Source organism: Oryzias latipes, chromosome 14, assembly GCF_002234675.1.
Source record: "Oryzias latipes chromosome 14, ASM223467v1".
In the NCBI taxonomy this organism is placed as follows: domain Eukaryota; kingdom Metazoa; phylum Chordata; class Actinopteri; order Beloniformes; family Adrianichthyidae; genus Oryzias; species Oryzias latipes.
In genome coordinates, this window is record NC_019872.2 from 19,517,159 (window position 1) to 19,535,118 (window position 17,960).

General features: G+C 41.1%; 1 protein-coding gene across 2 annotated transcripts; it reads right to left on the reverse strand.

Annotated features, from left to right (window-relative positions):
* Positions 1 to 996: 996 nt before the first annotated feature.
* ammecr1 (Alport syndrome, mental retardation, midface hypoplasia and elliptocytosis chromosomal region gene 1) lies at positions 997 to 15,975 on the reverse strand. 2 transcript variants are annotated; one of them, XM_023962852.1, is made up of 6 exons: positions 14,311 to 15,889; positions 11,632 to 11,742; positions 10,807 to 10,921; positions 7,780 to 7,870; positions 7,586 to 7,682; positions 997 to 5,356 (listed from the first exon to the last, which is right to left on the reverse strand). In XM_023962852.1, the coding sequence occupies exons 1-6, from the start codon at positions 14,787 to 14,789 to the stop codon at positions 5,242 to 5,244; spliced, it is 1,008 nt and encodes a 335-aa protein (XP_023818620.1). In that variant the 5' UTR covers positions 14,790 to 15,889; the 3' UTR covers positions 997 to 5,241. The 2 variants fall into 2 exon arrangements, with proteins under 2 accessions (XP_023818620.1, XP_023818622.1); XM_023962854.1 differs by lacking the exons at positions 997 to 5,356; positions 7,586 to 7,682 and adding an exon at positions 10,200 to 10,300 and having other exon boundaries at positions 14,311 to 15,975.
* Positions 15,976 to 17,960: the final 1,985 nt, after the last annotated feature.

The following is a 17,960-nucleotide window of genomic DNA, read 5'->3' on the forward strand; positions in this document are numbered from 1 at the left end:
AAAAAAAAAACAGGTATAGGCCAAAGTGGTAGGTGGCACCAAATGTGTGAAAATGTGTTCTTTTTGAGGAAAAAGTTAAGTTTGGAGCTAAAATCATAATTCTGTCAAGAGTTCAGAGTGGAGGTGGTAGTTTTATGGTAGGTGGGTTCCTTTTTTTTTCTAGGGAGGGTCTCTAGCAGCTCAGTCCTGTTGTTGACCATGTTTTCCCCTTTATTTTCCATCTCATAACAGCTACTTCCAAACCAAATGAAACTTTATTTATAAAGTTATTTTCATTCATACATAACCTAAAGTGTGTTATGTAATAAAAACATTTTTCGATTAAAAAATTAAAAGCAAAAACGACATTCACACACAAAAATACAGTGGGACGAAGTATTTATTCAGCCACCAATTGTGCAAGTTCTCCCACGTAACCCTTGCGCTATCCTAGGCACTTTGACATTGGGACATTGGCAACAGTGCACTGAACCTTTTTTCTTCAATGATTTGTGAACCTCACTGGTGTCCATGGATTACATGAAATCTTTCCACCTTTGTCATGGTAGAGAGAACACGTCAATGTAAGGGTGGGGTCATCTAAGATAGCACAAGGGCTAAAAAGATGAGAGAGGCCTGTCATTTATATCATAGGTAAACCTCAACCACAAGAGACGAAACACACACCCATAAAACAAAACGACACGTTTAATCCTTGTGTTATCTTAGATGACCCCACCCTTACATTGACGTGTTCTCCCTACCATGACAAAGGTGGATAAAGGTGGAAAGATTTCATGTAATCCATGGACACCAGTGAGGTTCACAAATCATTGAAGAAAAAAGGTTCAGAGCACTGTCTAGTGGGTCTAGATGACCCAACTCCCAATGTTAAAGTGCCTAGGATAGCACAAGAGTTAAAGAATCAAGGTGCTCAAATGAACCTGATGTGACCAAAAAAAAAAAAAAAAGACTCAAGAGTTTTGATGTAGATGTAAGAAAATGACACATCAGCTCTTCATCGGCATTTGTTTTTATTGAATAAATGATTTTAAAAGGTAATAACAAGGTTTAAAACTACATTTTCTTCACAGCCATTGCTTACATACTTAAATAATCCATCTATATAGATTTGTTTTCCATCCATTCCCACATTTTCATTTCAATTTTTTTTGCATTTTGCCCATTTTATTTTTTTTTGTAAATTCCTCGTTTTTTTTTCGTTGTTTTTCCCTCCATCCAGAGCCATATTAGAAAAAAATGCCCATTTTAAGTTCCAATACACTTACAGAAATTCAACAGGAAAGGGTTGAGGGCCTAGCTCTACAGGGTGTGGATGGAAAATTCCTGGTTAACATTACTTCCATCATTTTTTTCTGAGAAAACTGAATTTCAGCACAAAAAAAAAAAAGATCCAAGTAAAAGTTGGTATGAGGAGTTACACCAGGTAACCCTCCCAGCCCATTGGAGCACTGCAACAAAAAAAAATGTCTTTTTGTACAGTGACACTTCTTAGAAGTCAAGTGTCTCAAATATTCTTAACATAGAAAACCCCTAAAATAATTTTGAAACTAGATCCAAAATATTCCTTTGAAAAGAATTTATTTTGATGTACAAAAACAGTCTTTTTTGTTGTTTTTCTTTTTTTATAACAAAAGCTTTAAACACCATTTTATTGAAGTTCTTATTCATCATTATCATTATTACTATTGATTATTTTTTTATTTTTTTTATTCATCCATCAGTGCGATTGTATACCAGTGCAGCTACTGGGTCCAGAGTAAAGAAAACAGGCTTATTCTTTTTTACTTTTAATGGCATAAAAAATAAGGGAAACAAAATTCATCTTGTATACAAAGTATAACTGCTGGTCTTTGGGGAAAAAAAAACATTTATAAACCCACAAAGCTAGGAGGCACAACATGGGATTTTCTTTTTAATTATGAAAATTAGAGCAATAATAATCCTAATAATAACAAAACAAGTAACAAGTTGCAACCGTAATTCGCCGCCTTGATGCCAAGTTTGACCTTAAGACGGCATCAATGAATGACGTCATTGAATTACAGGGTTGCGTAACAAGACAGGTAATAACTCGCACAAAAACCAAAAAAAAGAAAAAAAAGAACACAGATTTAGTCAATAGCAGGGTTGGTTTTTGGAAGGACAGGAAGCCGGACCAGAAGAAGAGCAGCATCTGGGCGTGGCCGCTGGCATATTTGGTTCAGTCAAAGGTAGAAGTCGAGCGCTCCACCGATAAACAAGAGCGAGCGCGCAGGAAATGCCCGACTCACACCTGGCAACAACCCAAACACAGCATCTGCTACAACAGTCTAAACCCGTCGCTCCTGTTATCCCATGAGGTATCGATGCTTTACAAACATGTGCAGAACCAGAACGGCATCCTGCGCGCTCTACCCTTAAAACGCTAGATCTCCTTCGTCATGGTATAACAAAAATTAAAAAAAAAACAAGAGGCTGTCTTGCTCGTTCAGAGGTTAAATGATTCAGCAGCGAAAAGGAAAACCTGTTCTGTAAACCAATATGAGCACACAGCGTCCCATCTCCAGACGAGGATCGCTACTACCGTCCCAGATTCTCACGTCGACAAACCCGGCCATGACTTTGGGCCACAGTGAAACCGAGGAAGAGGGGATAACATATGACTTCGTGTCCTTTCAAACCTGCAGGGCTGTTGACTGATAGAGAAGAAAAACAAAAACAAAACAAAAAAAACACCTGTTGAACAGATCTGCATATATCAAGGAGAGTAAAAGTGAACACATGTAGGACTTTCTCTCCATGCATCACTGTGAAACGACACCAACCATCAACAGTACATTCTGTAGCCCCCTGTGCCGTCCTTCCTCAATTCGAATTAAGAATGTCTGGTTTTCCCACAGGGAATTGATCCCAAAAAGTCCACCACGTCCCACTCCGAAGCAGAGCTTTTCCGCATCAAAGAGGCTGATCCGTCGGTATGAAAATGTGCCGTCATGACTCCTTTCACAGCGACGCCTTTGAGAGAAAATCCTACATCTTTAAGTATGATATGATTAATGAGTCCGCATGACCAGTCATGAGCTGTGACCACCCCAATATGAGGTCCGATAGCACCATAGTTGTCTTTTTTTTTTAAAATCTCTTAATGGTTAATAAGAGTGTCTAAGCCACAGATCAAGCATATATCATGGATAAAACCATAGGTCTCATACTCATACATACATGCAACACAATACATTGCATGTGTATACAAAGACATATGTAAAAGAGCATGGTCAATTTGGTTTTGCAGCAGAGATACTCAGGTTGTGCTGTATTTAATGGGCCAGGAAATCCACGCCCGACTGTCCCTCGTTGTGTAGTGTCCATTTATTGTCGTTTTCTTTCATTAGGTCCCCACGGATTGTGGGACCAGAACCAGCCAAGTCTAAGTTTGCGTGTTTAGCTTCAAGGAAGCGTTGCGGTCCTCACAACAATTGGCGAGGAACAGTCACAGCGCCATCTGCTGGCCCACCGCTAAATAAATAATTTACTTAAGGCAACACAACTGAAGTCTGGATCATTTCGGGTGACTGTGGATGGAGTGCCGAAAGCCCTTGACGTTTTTGCATAAAGAAAAAAGAACCTGTCAGTTAGTAAAGGCTGTTACCACGAACGGTGTTGGTCAAGTAACGAGAACCTCTCAAAAAAAAAATGAACCTCCAGTTACAGCACAGACAGAAGCTCCAATCGCTACGGTTCAAACATTCGTTAAAGTTGAACAAGCCTAACGTACAGCCGCTCAGGTGTCGATGGCTTTTTTTCCCCCTACACACACAAGTTCAGGCAAAACACTCCAAGCCGCAGTTTTCTCGCTGCGTTTCCTGCTGCGCAACAGCTGACAAAACGGACTAACAATCATAACATTCTCTGCTGTAAGCACACGGGCTTGGGGGAGGGAGGGGGTCAGGGTCAAGGAGGAGGTGGTGCTTCAACAACTAAATCCATCACTGCTTCTATGCACTTCAAAAATGACACGAGCACGCCGACACCATCACCACCTTTGTGCGTCTGGAAGGAATCGTCATTCCAAGAGACCGGCTTTTTTCTTTTCCTTCTTAGTTTTCTAGAAATCCATCATCACATTGTGGACGAGTGACAATGGTTAGCTTTAATCTGAAAAGGCAAGACGACACGCCCAAGAGGGACATGACACGGGCCAGGTGACCCAGACTAGACCGGCCGCTGAAATCCACCTCAGGTTACCAACCGCAAACACCTAAAACCACAAGTGTTGGAATCAAGAGAATATGGCTTAAGTGGTTTCAGTTTCTCCCTGTCAAGAGATTCCCTGCGAAAAAACTCCAAGAGTCCGCAGGTTTTGAACTGGGGGGAGAAAAAACGATTTAGTGATCCTGTAATTTCATCTGAGCTCCCCCAGTCAACCCGGACAATCAGAAAATGAACAAACTCTGGGATCTTTGATTGGTTACTTTAAGCTTGCCAAAGTTTCCCCTGCAAAAATACACACCAAAATTCTCAATTTTCCTTTTTTTTTTTTTTACCGGTCTTCATCCTGTATTAATATCTATATCCACACACAGAAACCATAGTGATAATCAAAACACCCCACCAGCCAAGACTGGTTTCAATCCTATCTACACTTTGAAGTATACATATTCCATAACATTGTTCCTACATGGAGACTACTAGAGTTAAAACACTACAACAAGTCCAAAATTCTTCTTTTTTTTTTTTTCTTTCTTTTTTTGAGAGTCATCCGAGCCACACAGCCTTTGAGAAACTGCAGTTTTCTTGCTACATTACAAGTTTGGATGGTTAAGAGATAGAAACTGAAGGAAAAGCTTCTTCTTCTTCTGTTAAAGTGTAGCCAGAGTACCAGACTAATCCAATAGAAAGACTTCTTTCCATCCACAGAATCAAACACCTAATTGGGTTTGCTGAAAATACACAACATTAATATTATTCCATGTTGGTTTAATGTTTTGGATATATGAATGGGAGGGGGTTATTGTCATACATATGCTGCAAAAACTTAACCACAGGCAAAGGAGAAGAAATGCATGGATTTCTTGCCATAATCAAATGATGCTCTGTTGCCACCCGTTGCCATGTCAACGTCTGGGAGACGGCCAGCATGGCAACGGAAACTATCATCATAAAATGGAACAGTAGTAGAAATAGCTAGACCAGGAGGGGGCGGGCTCTCCTGGGAAAAGGTCCTCGGAGAGGTCCAATGATTGGTCATGCGGCTCGCTGTCAGGAATAATGGTTGTAGGGGGGTAGAGGGTGCCCAATGCCGTTCTGGTAGTGATGGTGCTGGCGGTGGGCGATGTACTCTGCATAACCCATTGTCATCTTTTCGCTACGGTACCTGGGAAGGAAAAAAAAAGGAGTGTTTGTAAAACCACACTAGATCTAAACGGGTGATACATCGTATATATATTTCTGTTATTTAAAGTCCCCCTCCAATGAAAATGATATTTTGGGAGTTTTTAACACGGCATTTTTCATGATGATGGAGAACATCTAAGCTTAAAATTGCATTTCTGAGTATTTCATTCAAATCTTTGTAAAATCAGGAGCAGATGAAAAAATGCTATTTGAAAAGGAGCTTATAGACAAACTTGTAGACGGCTAAATCAATGTAATTTATGTCTTTGCTTTCCTTGTCTGAGCTGGAATGTGGCTCAAAACTGTACGACCGGATAGCTCCAATATCGCTCGCCATCTTTTGTTACAGCAGAAATGTTAGTTTGGGGGTGTGAGGGGCTGTAAGCTAGCAGGTAACAGTGTAAACAGAGAGCTCTCTGCAACAAAGAAGGGAAAGAACAATGGTGATTTTCTAATGAACTCCTGCTGTTCTGCAGAAACTGTCCTAGAAAATGTCAGATTTTCTCATTTTTGTTCAAAATGGCATAATCATAATCAAAAGACGACCGGGAACAGTAAAACCAAATCAAAACATGACTTGACGCCATTTACCAATTAACCATGAATGAAAAAGCTCCATTTTAGTCTCATCTGTCCAAAAACGCTCTCTTAGAACCAACAACAGTCTGGCTTTTTTACGCAGTGATGTCCTCTCCTGGGTTTCCAACCACAGCATCAGTGTCCATTCCATCAGCTTGAACCTGTTTGGAAGGTAACTGCACAAGCTTTTCCTGTCATGTTTTATTTGTTCTACTCTTTTTTTTATGGGGTGGGCTATAAACCCCTTGCTGATATAGTAAACAGTTGAGCAGCTTTAAGCATTCATATTTTTCTCACAAATGCCCAGACTCCTTTTCACACCTTTATGTTTTCCTCATGCTTCTTCATGATACAAATTCTATCCTCCATTTGAAAAGGCTGCAGGTGTGATTCCTATATTGTCCACACCTGTTACTAACCACAGCTGTGTCTCCATACAAATTGCAGGAGCATAACATGCTTGAAAAGCAACCAATGTTCCAATAATTTTGTCTGTTCCTTTTTTTATTTATATGAATTGTTGTCAGCTTTGGTTTCTCCTCTCTGGTTTTATTTTGTTCCAAACAAAAACAATAAATAAAAAAATGTTGTAACTGGAACTATTTTCTGAAAAGTGTTTCTGGCAGAAATGGCCGTGGCTGTAGCAGGAAGTGGCAGTGCTCTGCACTCTCCATCCATTACTAATGTAACTCAGAGAAGTTGTGTAAATCAGCCAAATCACATTCAGCATTTCTACGTAAGGTTTTTAAGCTCGATAAATCACTGAACAATCGTGGATTTTAGGAGGTTCAAGGTGAGTTCACTTCAATTCAGCCGTTAAGCACAAAGAGTTTGTCACACAGGGTTAACGTTTGTGTGCTGAAACTGAAAAACCACAGCTGATAAAAAGGTCCGGGTATCAGCAATGATTCAATTCACCAGAGCCCGGATCTATTCCAGTCACAATTTTCTTTTTTCTTTGAATCCACTCGATTTGATTTAATTGAAATTTGAATTTACACATTTTTGTATAGAAATACAATGATATGTATTGAAGATATTCATATAAATCTGATACAGTTCACATGCTATAAAATGTATCAGTGAAATTATAAACCAGACAGATTGTTAACACCATACAGTGTTGAATGATTTCTCAAACGGAGAAGCTCCGACCAAAATGCCATGTAGGGATCTGCCCCCTCCCCCCAGGTGTGCCAGGGTCAGACCCAAGCCCCGAGTCAAACACCGGCGCCCGGACGAGAGGCACGCCACCGCCGGACGGTCCGGATTCACATAATATTTACAAGATATATCAATCTTCTGATCATAAAAAACTGTACAAATAATGCAAAGATATTTTTTTAATGAATCTGCTGTGATAAAGCCGAGTAGCATCCACTCAAATTTCAAGCTTAAATTTGTCAAGGTTCATAAATATATAAATAAATAATTGGTCCATTTTGGAAAAGTATGATTTAAAATAAACTTCAATCATTTTTTATTTTTGCTTTAATGACCTTTCAAAATAAAAACTCTATAACTAATATTTTAGGTTAGAACAAACAAACAAACAAAAGAAGCCAAACAAAGAACAGCGTTCTAAATTGAAGGATCAGGATTATCATTTAAAGAATAAATGTCTCTTTACCTGGTTAACTTAATAGTCTTCCTGAAGTCATTTGTAATGGGAGCTTTGTAACCTCCCTTTCGTAATAAGGAATCTATGGTTTGAATGTGGTCCCAACCTGTGAAGACAAACGACAGAAAAAGCCTCCATCATCATCATCATCTATCAGCTCGTCTTCACCTCACGTCACATTTGGAGGGGAAGCGTGTTCTCACCTTGCTCCTTAGCGACCTCTGGTAGGTAGGTGGCGGTGCGTTTTGATCCTTTTTCATTAAAGAACTCTATCCGTATACCATGAACACCCACCTGAGAACCAGAAACAAAAACACCATGAAAGAACAGACTTAAGCACAGACATTCCTTCTATTCAAGTGAATCAAAATCCCTCTTTGACTGACTTTTAAGGCAGGGGTTTTCATGCCTATTTTCTGAATAACTTCAATTCAGAATAACAAAGTCATGCCTTCCTTTGATTCACATATTATTCAGATTTAATTCAGAGTTTAAAAGTTTTTTAATCTAAATTTTCAACCTAAGACTGAAGTTTTGCTTATAGTCCCACTCCGATCATCTTTTGATCTATTTTTAAAGTGTTTCCAGTGGTCTTAATTATGAATATGCCGTTTTTAGCCTAAATCAATAAACCTGAGTCATTTTCTAGGACAGTTTCTGCAGAGAGGCAGGAGTTCATCAGAAATTCACCTCTGAGTTGTGGGCGGGACTGTTGGCATGAAGCAATCCCACCCCCTTCCACTCCCAGTTGTTGAGAGCTCTGTGTTTACACTCTGCCACTAGCTTACAGCTCCCAAAAACCCCAACCAAATATTACCAGTGCAACAAAAATGTCTTTGTCTGCTACTGATACACAACGATTGAAATAAACAAATACTCAGAAATGCTATTTTAAGCTTAATTTTCTTTATACATGTCCTCCATAACCAGAAAAATGCCACAAAAACATGTTAAAAACACCAAACTCACATAATTCATCGGAGTGGGTCTTTAAGTATCGGCGTTTTCATAGGAGTGATGCTTGAAACGAATCATCGCGTTAGAAAACAGTTTCCTGCTGCAGGGATCCAATAAAAACAAAGCACTGCTGAATCCACTAACAGAATTATAACGAGTAAAAATGATGTTTAAACTGCTTCCGTTTGTTTTGGTTAAAACGCAGAAAATTAATGAAACTACCAGAAGCAGCCTCAATTTTCAATTGTTCGTATTGACAGAAATCTGTTGTGGCAGAAACACAACAAACACAATCCTATTGGAGTGCACACACAAGCCTTAAATAAGACAAATATTTAGAGAAAACTTTTCAATAATAAACAAAATTCACTTTTGCATCAATACATTTTCTGTAGGGCTGTCACTAACGATTATTTCAGTAGTCGATTAGTCAACGATTATTTTATGTTTTTCGATTAATCCACGGTTGCTTGCATAAAGCGATTGGCCAATTTTATTTTTTTTTTTACAAAAAGTAGTAGTGCTGGTATTCGGTCTGTGGAGGTTCGCGTCATGTAAGGTACTGCGTTTGGTGCGTTCACAGAAATTGAAACTTTACATATACAGTTCACGAATTTCAATTCCCCCTTGTAAAAGATAGAGAAAGTTTAAGGTCCCTGGTCTGCTAAATGCTAGCACCACAAACGCCATGGGTTCCTGATCCCTGCACTAAATCATCGTCTAAACTTCCCATAGAAATAGTAAGCAAAACATATTTTTATGAACATGGGTTTTACTTTTGCAATTAGTGAACGGTAAAATATTCTCCAATCATTTTCCTCCATTAGTTTGCAAAAGTGACTAAGGTGGTAGCCAGGGTGCAGCACCCCACTCATGTCTAAATCCATCCTCTTCATCCAACAGGTCTCATTCCTTTCAGAAACACAACAAGGATGCTCTGTGTAAGTGTTGCAGCCATCTCTGGTGTGCATTGGCTCCTCCTCAGTCTACAGTAAATGGCGTAGACCAGAGTTTCAGGCTTCCGCGCCCAGAATGCCCGTGATTGCGTGTTGCTACGCAGGTTTTTTAGTCCGGTCGCGAGCTCTACGTAAAAACAGGCATTCATTGATCGAGGGTGGACAGTTCAACCGGTTGAACATTTTCACGCAGAATCGCAGTAACGTGACCAATCGGGGACTCGGATTTAGTGCCGTGTGGGTGGCATCCGCTTCAAAACACGGAAGTGCCAGCCGTTGTAAACATGATCACGAGGGAGACAATAATGATTGCGGTTTGTGTCCGGGCGGATTAATACGAAACCAAGATGGAAATTTATAGGAACAGAGCTGTGAAAACAAAATGTCTGGAGCAACATTTCCAGGATTTGCATCACTTTGACTTTGCCTTCCGAGCCACTTCCTATTATTGGTGGCGGACGAGTGCTAAGAAACAGTAAATACACAAAAGAAGAAGAATCTTCTCCCCGTTGCTACCAGTGTGTCTGGCGCTTCTCCAATGTGAACACAACCGGCTCTATGCGCGTTCATGAGACCGAAATGGAAAAAAAAAGAAAAAAGAAAATAGACGCATCGACAATACCGAATTAGCGTTGACGCTTTTTAATAGTCGATTAGTCGACAACGTCGACTAATCGTTGACAGCCCTAATTTCCTGCATCCAGAATTACCAATTCATGGCTCCTCTTGGGGCGCTGATCCCAAGGAGACATGTTGACCAAACATGCTGGAATGCAGACAGTTGACAGTAACAGCTGGAAACAACAGACCCCTGAAAAGAAAGTAAACCCTACAGCTGCGTTTTAGGTCTACGGTCCTTTAGAGACACTGATGTCGAGCGAGGACTGCCTCGCAAATGATCACTTATTGTGGAATTGTAGGCTGTGAGCTAAAAAGTGATGAGATTCCTCGTGATTTTCCCTCCTTACAGTTACAGAGCTTCAGGGTTCTGTAGTTAACAGCTTTTTTTCAACCCAACTAGAACTATTCTTGACAATTCCATGACAAACAGTATATGTGCAACAAAAATTACAATTTTTCTTTGGAAAAGATTAAAATATTTGAGACCAACAGCTTTTCCCTTTAAATATATCCCCTAAAATTTGATTTTGGTAATATCTAATCATTCTTTTTTGATCCTTTTGAATGCTGCTGTTTTTTAATGCCATATAATTTTCTCTTTGAGTTGAAGTGCTGTTTATTGTCCTGCAGAAACCCAGCAGAAGCAGAAGAGCTTTGCTCCGCTTCCAGGCTGCCCCTCTTCAGAGCTCCTCTCACCTCCCAGTCAAGGTAATCACCGACATCTTCAAAGTTGGTGAGAAGAGACACTGAGCAGAAGAGTCGAGGCAGCTCATCCCTTGTCATAGGGGGGAAGCGGCTGTCTTTAAGGGCACTGCAGACACAAAGGACAAGAAAAAAAACAACACTGACTAGAACCAGAGAAAGCTGTTAAAGGCTCCAATGGCTGGGTTTTTATAAAAAATGTCTGGAACATTTTTTTAAAACAATGCTGTCATGTTTGCTGAAAACTAAAACTGCACATATAGACATTCATTCTACAAAATCCACATCCTTTAATGACTAAGCATGTATTTCCCATATGCATTTACTTTATCCATTAAACTGAATTCTATGTTTTAAAGACCCACTCCGACGAAAATTGTGTTTTAACATGTTCTTGTGGCATTTTCTCATGATGGAAGACATTTATAAAGAAAATTCAGCCTAGAATTGCATTTCTGAGTATTAATTTATTCAAATCGATATGAATTAGGAGCAGATGACAAACCGCAGTTTGAAAAGGGGATTATTTGTGATGCAGAAAATAGGCTGGGAGGGCCTCAGCAACAGGGAGGGGATGGAGGGCAGGGTTGCTCGTGTTAATGGTCCCACCCAAAACTCAGAGGAGGATTTCTAATGAACTGCTGCTGCTCTGCAGAAACTAGAAAACGACAGGATTTTTGATTTTGCCTACAAACGCCACAATTATAATTAAAGACCACTAAGAACGATTTTAACAACAGATCAAAAGCTGATCGGAGTGGGTCTATAATCGGACCTGAATTCTTTGCAGTCGCACTATTCTTTGGAGTGGTTGCTTACCTGGTAAGGGTGTACTCCCTGAGTCCTGAGTGCAGATTCATGGCAGAAAATGTACCTATACAACCCCTCAACCGTTTGTCTCTGCCTATTTTCCAAGTGACAAACAGTGGACTGAAAGACAGGAAGGAAAAGCAGATCAGCGACAACGGGCTTCTTGCAGTTAGAGATGAGACTCCACGGCAAACTCCTTTAACTCCTTGAACTATTGTTACCGTCTCTTCATCAAGTAGAGTTGAATTAACTTATTCTCTTGCATTTTTACGTAGCTACACAGGTTTTCTTGTTTTAATGGAGGTGAGTTTCGGTGAAAAGCTAAGAATCTTCTATATGAACTGTAAGTGATCACTATCTCATGACAGCATCTAACCCGTCTAAGTGCTGCACTGAAACAAGCATCCTTTCACGTTTAGACGTTAGAAACAGAAATGTAGACAGCAGAGAAGGAGGCTAAGTTGAATATAATTAGTGTGTTAAAACTATAAACAATCTTTTTCACCTAATACAACCGCTTTGAACAAATGTCTCGAGTTATTACTTTTGCCTCTCCTTTAATATTCCATTGGTTTAGACCACTGAAATATAACTAAAGTTTTGCTTTATTGAAGCTGCTTTTAACCAGTAGCTCACATAGACAAAGAATCTGAGCCTAATGTAATAGAAAACACAATTCATTGTTTATTTGAACACACTTTATCCCTTAAACATGCATTGAAATTGACTTAAAGTCATTTATGTTACCTAAAAGGACACTGGACAGATTTTAGCCTTTACCTAAAGAAGGACTGCAGAGGTTTCATCTGGTTATTTATCTTTTCCAAGACAAATGGGAGGCAGCAGGCCAGTAAGCTTTGCCTTTACGCTTAGAAACCTGCAGCAATACTTTCTACTTCCTGCCGTCTGAAAGATTTATTTTGAAAATAAAGATTAGAGGCGTTAGTGACTTTAAATTGGCTGTTTGATAAAAAAAAAAAAAAAAAAAAACAATGTCACCAACAGCCTAAATACAGCAAATTTAGAGAGTAGTATGCAAGCATCACCAGAGGAAAAAATGACTTCTGACAATCTGAAGCTTGTTTTTTTTTTATGAACTCATGCTAAAGAAGACTGTGTCTGTGACGGATGCCCGAGTTGGTTTTAGTGCTTCAATAATTCAATCTGACAATGCCCCCCAGTGAAGGACGTGTCGAGGACACTGCAGACCACAACTACCAATGTCTCAGACCTGACACAGTTTTCACATGAGCTTTCAACACTTCTCACCGTGTGGAGTCGATCCAGTCGATCCAGCCCCGACTACTTAGACAAAAATGTTGTCTGGAGTGCTGTGGTTTTCCCACAGAAGTTGACACTAATGTGGTTCTTCAGTAGGGTGCTGCACCCTAACTGTGACATGAAGTTATCCAAAATTTATAACATTTCTGTTACTACTTCAATATCCATAAAGAAGTACTTAGCTTGTTGTACTTTACTTTAAAATCTGCCCTAAAGATAAAAGACCACAGTTCGTGCTTTTCTTATTCATGAACCCATAATTATGTTGTTACTATATTTTTAAACGTTTTAAATGATCAATAAAGCATTATTTGAATCAAACTTTCCTTTTATAATCAATCTGGCAGCTGATATATTCAACTTTGAGCTTCTTGAGTGTTAAAAAAAAGACTCGTGGAGACCCAGTTGGGGACAAAATGTTTTACTAGAGAGGCCGGAACAACCGTTGAGAACAAAAGCCTCCACATGACTAAGAAGTTACTAAGAAGATGTCATGTATGTTACACAGATGGCGTCACAAACACCGCATGCTCCGTTTGAACAACGTTCCAATCACGCTTAGCTAAAAAACCCAATTGCATTAGGAGAGCTTAGAACTGCCAAGGATTTATTTAGCAAGTACCACCTTTTCTTTGTTGGCCAATGCTAGACTCAGCTGAAATTGTACCCCTCTGACTTCGACGACGAACTTGCCGAACCCAGATGAACCCTGAAAGTCTAAATTACTTTTTTTTTTTTTTGACAAATACATCAGAAGGACTTTGATGAAACCTGCTTACTAAGTGTAATAAACTACAAACTGGATTAGCTTTTACTTTAATGCTAGTTCGGCTTTTAGCTAACACTGAGGATAGCTTTGCACGATTAAAAAAAACACCCGGCTTAATTATTAAGATTAATTTTAGGTTGTTTTTTTTTATATTTATCGTGTTATGTTTACGTGTAAATGATAAATTAAAAGAAATGTTTGATGTTATTTTCGGTTTTCCTTTAGAGTTTATGGTGGGTAACCGATGCTAAACATTATGCTAAATAAGCAAAGCAAGAATTGTTCAATGGAATATTAAAATAAAGTCAACTTCTTTGACAAATTCTGACAATAATTTCAAAAATAATACTACGCGTAAGTCTGTAACACATTTTGCAAATGTGTTTGCATTGTTAAATAACGTGGAGCGCTTGTTTAGTTGTAGGCCTGAGCCATTACTTCGACTAGGCCCGGTTTCTAACTTAGCCCATTTAGGGAGCTTTTTAAGTTAAATTCACGAAAGTTAAATATAGTTTGGATGTGACAGTTTGTGCTTCCGAGACTTTAGAAGAACCAGAACCCAATTAGAACATGTACAAATAAAACTAGAGTTAGCTTTGGCATGCAGCTAAATGACAAAAGACAGAACAAATACTCACTAGGGATCATTTGTAAACCTGGGTGTTCTCGGAGGTTGGTATCCGTACAGATGGCAATAAAGCACGTCAAAACAGAAGCAGCACATCTCCGCCGAGACCACCATTTTTCTGCCGCCACTTCCTGAACCTGGTCCCGGGCTGAGATTCGGGGAGAGGCCGGATGTATTGTAACCGGCCGGGGCTGGAGACAGCGCGTTCGTGCCACCGCCGCTGCTGCCACAGCCACTACTGCCGCCGCCGCCGCTAACGGTTCCCCCCAGGCCGTTGACTCGGCTCAAGTTCGCCGTAGATGCAACAGTCGCGGAGGAGCCAATCCCCAACTCCGAACCGCAATGTCCGCTTCCTGCCACCCCGCTTCCCGCCCCCACCCCGGCGGGACCCCCCGACCCGGGAGATCCCGACAGTTTCTGCTTCTTCACCCCGCAGCACCCGGCCGCCATCTTGGAACAATCTGCACCGACACACCGCTTCCGACCCATAACCGTCACCGCGGGAAGGGTGGGGTGGGGTGGGGTGGGGGGGAACGCCGAGCAGACGTAGAAATCCCACTGCGTTGATTACGTTCGACGGACAAAACTCCACTTTCACCGGTTTATTTATGTGTTTATTTGTTTATTCAGACGATGGCTGCTGTGATGGGAAACTGCAGTGTCACTGGAGCGTTGTCTTTAAAAACAGACGTGATTTCACTACACAAAAGCCCATAGCAGGAGGAGCCGGTCAGGCTCTGAGCCGCCGCCACAACAGCAAGGCCGAGCCTAAATCTGTACCCCCTTATCCAAAACGACCCCTAGTCCGCGGCCTTGAAAGCACACGAGTTCAGGGAAAACACGGTCCAAACAGGCCGCAGATGACAGCACCCGCGCGGTCCAGATGTGAAGCCAACAGCCGGTGCGCCGTAGCCCCGCCGCAGCGCGCCTCTCCAAGTGGAAGCCGGGAGCTGAGAGCTCGAGTGCGCAGGACCCATAAGCTTCACAGATTGCGCGCAGTGTCTCAGACGGCGTCGCTTCTCATTGCGCCATTCTAGCAACTGCCTCGCCAACTTCTAATTATACAACAGGCCCAGAACGCCAGAGTTCCGGTTCCAGACGCTGAGGCAAACGCACGGGAAATGGCATCTGACTATCTATGCGGAGTTGGTATGGCACCATGCAGCGCGTCATCTCTGTGCCGTTAGCCCACAATCTGCACCTGCATCGTGACTGTTGCGTTTCAAATAATAACCAAAAAGCAGATCTCAATCACATCCCTCCCCTCTCCTCAAACGCAGAGCTGAAAGTTTTCGGGGCAGGTCTGGTTGGAGGCTGTCATCCGTCGGTGGGGATGCACACAGAGGAGCATTCTAGTCCCCGAACCGGCAGAAATCCGCTGGGTTTGGAACCACTCCTTCCGCATCCGTCTGTCAGCTGCTACAGTTCTGTGCTGTCCGGGTTTGGGGGGAAAAAAAAGAAAAGCCCTGCGATCAGGCTGTGGGCATCGGTGTCGTGTGCACGCCGGAGCCGGATTCTGAAACGGCTCTGCGCTCAGCTGCTACACATTATGCGTTGCTTTCAGGGGTATCAAGTTTGCAATTGTGGAGAAATCTACGGTGCAGTGGAAGGATGCGCGCCCGTGACGTCCTCGTGCGTACGCTGCGTGCATGGAAAAAGTAATGGGTCCCGCACTTCGTGAAGTGGGGAGAGGAGCCGGTAGGGGTTTCACTGACTGTGAAATGCGCCTCTCAGAGCATTGCACCGCTCTGTGATTTAGAGCTTCGATTACGCGCAGACTTCCACGAGATCATCAGAAAGGACTTTCTGCTTAGAGGCCAAAAAAATCTGTGCCGGTCTCAGGGAATGTGCAGAGCTATGGCCTCATGACCACATCTCATCTGGAATCATGCTGGGGCTGGACATAAATATCTTGGAAATTATTCTGCGGTTGATGCTTTGTAGGATCAAATACCTCCACCATCTAGGGTGCAGAGCTAACACAGTGTACATTAGACCCACTCCAATAAAAAAATGTGTTTTTGGTCTTTTTAACATGTTCTCGTGACACTTTTCTGGTGATGGAGGACAAATATAAAGAAAATTAAGCTTTAGAATGAGCATTTCTGAGTATTTCTTTGTTCAAATCATTTGGATTCAATAGCAGGTGAAAAGAAAAATCCAGCTTGAAAATGATTGTATTTGTGACAGAAAATACACTGGGTGGGCCACAAGGTCCCTGCTCCGCTCCATTCCAATGCTGTTTTCAGCGGGAATGTGACACGTCTGGCCCACGGTGTTCACACTGGACTGTCCCTATGGAAGCGCTTGCAAATCTAATGAATCTTGCTCCAGGCTATTTCTCTCACTGTTCCAATATATCAAAGACTTAATGTCACATTTTGGTAAAGAAGAAATTATTCATTTCTTCTCTACAATCAAAGTTTAAACAGTTGTCACTTCCATAAAATGAAATGGGATTCCATTCAATCACCACTACCACTGCTGACTGGTCAAAGTTCAACTTGGTTTAACTTGCAACACTCATTCAATGGATCCATGTTTTGTATGTAGAGCCCAAAAACGGTTGTAGATTCCTGCTTCAGGTGAACGTGAGAGTTTTGAACACAGAAACTCAAGACGCGCATTTATATTAACTCTTTATTGGAAGCTGTCAGTTGAACACGTGTTGCCGAGGAAAATGGGAATGTAGCTTGATGCCTCAACTTAGACGACTACACCCATGTACATCTTTGTTTTCATCATCCGAGCTGGCATCTGCCTCAAAAACTGTACGACTCCAATATTTCTCGTCATTAATGTTGTTAGGTTGGGGTTTGTGAGAAGCTGTAAGCTAGTGGGACAGCGTGTAAACAGAGAACTCTCAGTAACTCAGAGGCCTCAGCTTCTCCCAGCTGAGGCGGTTAACTAAGGTGAAAGGTGAAACCATTGTTATCCCAACAGTATTTTGAGACAGTAATCCATGCCTTCATCACATCATGCTTGATTACTGTAACTCACTTTGTTTCGGGGTCAACTAGTCGTCCCTCTCACGTCTGCAGCTTGTTCAAAACACAAGAGGGACCACATCACACTAATTCTGGCTTCCCTTCACTGGCTGCCTGTTCATTTTATAGCTCACTTTAAGATCCTCTTTTTTTTTTTTAATCTTTGAGTGATCTCGCTCCGCCTTATCCCGCTGAGCTTCTCTATCCCTCCAGTCCAGTCCAACCGGTGTCTCAGGTCAGCTGCTCAGCTTCTCCTGCAGGCACCGAGGTCTAAAAGGAAATGCAGGGAGGAAAGACAGGAAAGATCCTTTTCTATCTGTGCTCCGAAGTCTTGGAACACTGCTGCTAAATATTAAAAGAGCGCTTTCCCTGTCTATTTTCAAAACTTAACTTAAGTTTAATTTTCATAGCCAACCTTTTAGTCATATATGAGATTTTGCTCTGTTATTTTACACTCAAGTTTTTTTTATGTTTTATGCTTTTATCCTCAATGTTTTCTTTAACTATGTTCTTACCTTCTCATTTTGTTTTTATGTTTTTATTCATAGCTTATTCATAAAATTTGTTTTTATTATGTTTAGCTTTTAATGTACTGCTCTTTCTTTAATTTTAATTGTGTTAAAACGCTTTATAAACAAAGTTTTTGATGATGTCTGTTCTAAATCTGAGATGT